Source organism: Pimephales promelas, chromosome 18 (assembly GCF_988280905.1).
Source record: "Pimephales promelas chromosome 18, fPimPro1.hap1.1, whole genome shotgun sequence".
Lineage (NCBI taxonomy): Eukaryota > Metazoa > Chordata > Actinopteri > Cypriniformes > Leuciscidae > Pimephales > Pimephales promelas.
Window position 1 is genome coordinate 15953894 of NC_142786.1, and position 4516 is coordinate 15958409.

The window sequence follows — 4516 nt, forward strand, 5'->3', positions numbered from 1 at the left end:
ATTGGCAGACGTCAAACTCACAGAAAGAGTTGAACTGCTCAGTTGCAGGGCCAAGTCAATATACTGTTTTAGAGTCCAGCTAGGGTCATGCAATGGCATAAGGAAGCTTAGCGGCTCAGATAATCCTCCACGAAAAAATATCATTAAGCAAACCTCGTCCATGCAAGTCAGATGAGCAAGGTCCAAAAAGTCCATCACATAACGCTCAATCGTTTGATTTCCTTGGCGGAGACGCATAATTTGGGCTGCTGGATTCATTTTGGTAACACTGCTGGATCTTGGTGCGGCGAAGTCTTCTGTTATGAACTGCTCTGAGGCTTGTAGATGAAGATCCAAATGCAGCTTTATTTAAGATTAGTCGTACAGGCAGGGTCAAGAATTAGCAGACAGGACAATGGAGGATACACAGTGGGAATCCGGGAAACAGGCAGAGGTCAGGGCAGGCAGCAATAATCAAAATCCAAAAAACAATCCAAAGTCAAAAACCAGAAACCAAACACGGAAAAACGCTCAGAAATGCAGTGTAACACTTAAACAAGACTTCACAAACACTGAACGTGAACACAAGGTATATATAGACACACTAACAGGATGAGACACAGGTGAATGCAATCAGTGAATGAGGTACAGGTGAATGTGATCAGTGATGAGTCCGGGCAGTGAGTTCTGGGAAATGTAGTTGTGAGGGAAACATGAACATCTGGTGTGGAGTGCCCTCTGGTGACTCTCAAGGGCACTCCACCTGGTGACCGTTACAACTACTATTTTTTTAATACTTCCCAGAGAACTACTGAAAAAGTTTATTAACAATCTAGTAACTACTTTTTAACTAAAAGAAACTCTTATTAACGAATTAGTAAGTAATAGCTCACAGATGAAAGTGTTACTAGATACTTCTGTGGGAATTACTAATTATTTGGATTCGTATTATAAAGTGAAGATCATTGGAACTAGCTAGTAATTACTCAAGTGTTACTAAAGACATTTTCTAAAAGTATACTAAAGTTCACCAAAAATCTCAAACGTTTGCACAAATCATCACTAGATCATGTAGTAACACTTGAGTAATTACTAGTTAGTTCCAACGATCTTCACTTTATAATACGCAAGGGCGTAGGAACGTCTTTGACATTGGGGGGGGGGGGGGGGGGACATATTGGCCACTATGAATCAACGTCTATCCCACCACCATAATAGTAACATACAGTTTGGTGATGTGGTACATGCAGTGGCGGTCTGTTTTGGGGCCCCCTCCCACTACGTGAAGTCACCTGTGCTTGACGATTATTGACACAAATGTCACGCAATAATGATACATTATAAATGAATACAGTGTTAATAGAAAATAAATACTTAATAAAAAAAATAGATGCCTACTTAAATTTTTCCCCTCGGGGCTTGCCGTAGATGGGTCGTGCGCACTTGGTACGGTCGCGGGATTTTGGAGTTAGTGATCTGATGTGTGGTATAATAATAAAGTGGAGAAGAGTTCAAACTGCTGTGTTTATTATTTATTCAAACTGCAAATAAAGGTATGTGATATTATAAGTAACATGGAGGTAATAACAAAAATATCATTGTCAGATTAGATAAATCATGTAGGTTCTAGTTCAAAGCTGGTGCGTTTCTAGTGTAATGTTAACTTCTCTCTACCAATCAGATGCTCCGGTGAGTGAAATATATGAAGCGAATGGTGATTATTCAAACATGAAATGGGAAGGTTTAACCGGGTTTAATGGTTTAACCTAACTATCAATTTTTGTTCCTGCGGTAGGTATGGAATTTTTTGGGTGGGACACATGCTGCATTTTTCAATATTGAGGGGGACACGTCCCACCCCCCGGTTCCTACGCCAGTGATAATACGGATCCAAATAATTAGTAATTCCCACAGAAGTATCTAGTAACACTTTCATCTGTGAGCTATTACTTACTAATTCGTTAATAAGAGTTTCTTTTAGTTAATAGTAGTTACTAGATTGTTAATAAACTTTTTCAGTAGTTCTCTGGGAAGTATTAAAAAAATAGTAGTTATTGATTACTTAATAGTGAACTACCACTTTCGTCTGTGCGCTATTACTTACTAGTTCGTTAATCAGAGTTTCTTGTTAGTTTATAATAGTTACTAGATTGTTAATATTGTGTTACACATTAGTTCTTGTGTAGTTATTCATTAACGAAGGAACCGTATTCTAAAGAGTTACCACAAAGGGATAATCAACAACAAAAAAATTTCCTGAGCATTTTTCCCCTCTAGCCAAAAACAGGAGAAAAACAGTCCACAATAATAAAGGCACTCTCTCCCTGCAGCTACAGTAACACAATAAGCTAGACGATAAAAGTGAGCAGTATCTTTTTAATTACCCACAAGTAAATCTTTAAGGCTGAGCACATTAAGTTAATTCTAGAATTCTACATTAAAAGTTAATTCTACATTCATGAACAGTTGTTAGCACAGAGCTAACAAGTATAGGACAACCTAACTCAAAGTTATCAGCAAGGGCTCTCACTTTAGCAAGCACACAGACAGACAGTTTTAAGTCTAAAGCTGGGGAGAAGTGTTCCTCAGTATAGCATTTTCTGCGTGCTCCTTTTATTCTCCTCTGCTTCGGCATGCTCACGACGAGTTGCCATAGGTAGTTAACCTGAGTGAGAGAGTGACGGAGAGAAATGGAGGAGAGCACAACACAGGGCACACAAGCATTTCCTCACAACAAATGTTATAATCAGAACACATTGGGACATAACAACACTAACCATAAGGAGACAATGGCGAAATTCTTCCTGTTATTTCTCAGACCTCTTGGTGAGGTACAAACTTGAGGCTTTGTGTGATAGATTGCATATATGCCCATTTTCAGTAATTGTCCACTTCAACTCTTCCAGTTAAGCTGACTGTGTATCCTAGTTAAAGGAATTTTGATGACATTGTGGAGATGGTCGTGTGCGTCACATGGATGTTTTAACCAATTAACAAACAGCTGTCTAGTCATTGACAACGAACAAATCTAGAATGGGTAGGGTATTTAAAGAAGCTACAAGCAGATGGCTTGATGGATAGAGATTCAGAATACTCTGCATGGTAAATCCTAAAACTGATGTGAAAAATTAATTCAGTAAAGGATGATATTTGTCTCTTTTTTGGAAGGAATTCTCTTAACTCTTCTCCTTTATTTCTTAAATTTCAGATGAAATTCCAGGTTTTCCATCTCTCCTCTACTCTTCAAACCACAGTTTTCTTTTTGCTGGTGCTCCTGGTTCAGCCTCCCAGAGGTCTAATGTTGCCACACCATCCCATGGTTTATCTGCCTACACTGGACAACCCTGAGTGGGAAGCAGCAATGCTCCAGCTGCAGGCTTCGCTGGGAGGTCCAGATGGCAGGCCAGTGACAGCGTTCCAGCCCTGGGCTCTGATTCAGGAGCCGGAACCCAAGGAGCTTCTGGAGAGGGTGAAGGCAGAACTGGGATGGGGACAGAGGGACATGGTGAAGGACCAGAAGAGAGAGGAACTGGGACAGAGACCCATGGGGACATTCCCAGACAATCAAATAGTGCCTGTGCCTTATCCACAGGGGGGAGAGGTGGAAGAAGAGGGTGGAGAGAAGCGGAATGAGGTGCTCACTTCAATTGCAGGAGGTTTGCAAGCCTTCAACAGACAGAAAGGAGGATTTGGCTTTCGATTTGGCAGAAAGTGAAGGGGAAGGAGTGTGTATGTGTGTGTTTATTTGTGGATTTACTCAACTATACTTTGGAGACAAATATGTCCCTAAAAGTGTGTGTGTGTGTGGTGGTGGGGGGGGGGGGGTCTGCTAATAAAAACTATCATAGATCAGAGAAACACAGAAATTATGTTTATTTCATGGGGGGGGGAAACGTGCAAATATATGACATTTATTAAAAATTGTTAACAAATATTATGCAGTCTTCACTTATTTTTCCACAAAACATCTCACTTACGGTTATAAGCTAGGTATGTATGTAACCAGTTCTGCTGGTTCTACTAGCATCATTCAAGTCAAGTCACCTTCATTTATAAAGCTCTTTTAACAGTATGGATTGTTTCAAAGCAGTTTTGTACAGGCCCGGATTGGCTAACAGGGAGCATCGGGAGAATTCCGGGAGAATTGTTTTATCGGCTAGGAGGGCCGGCGTTGTCACGGCACTGGGTTGAATGTTTACCTTAATAGGCTCCAGTCACAGCGCAGCCCCACTATTTATTATTATTATTTTCTCGCAGCCCCACAAAAAAAGTCAGTTGCTAGAGATACGAAACATGGACAATAGTAGCACTTACGAGTCAGGGTCGTACCCACCACCATATTGCAACGAGAACCGACCTCATCATCAGCACTCAAACACCGCTCGTCGGCAATGGCAAAATATTTGAGATGACCGATCAAAGCTGGATTTATTTTCACAGAAGCGCGAGCCACGCACCACGAATCCCAACGCGACGCTTCCCAAGATAATAAGATGCAAGTGGCTAAACGATAGAAGTTTTAAACGACCTACATAAA

At 40.8% G+C, this 4516-nt stretch overlaps 1 protein-coding gene across 1 annotated transcript; it reads left to right on the forward strand.

The window, feature by feature from the left end:
• The first annotated feature begins 2971 nt into the window (after positions 1-2971).
• qrfp (pyroglutamylated RFamide peptide) lies at positions 2972-3780 on the forward strand. Its single transcript, XM_089122985.1, has 2 exons — positions 2972-3081; positions 3188-3780. The coding sequence occupies exons 1-2, from the start codon at positions 3079-3081 to the stop codon at positions 3692-3694; spliced, it is 510 nt and encodes a 169-aa protein (XP_088979111.1). The 5' UTR covers positions 2972-3078; the 3' UTR covers positions 3695-3780.
• The last annotated feature ends 736 nt before the right edge of the window (positions 3781-4516 follow it).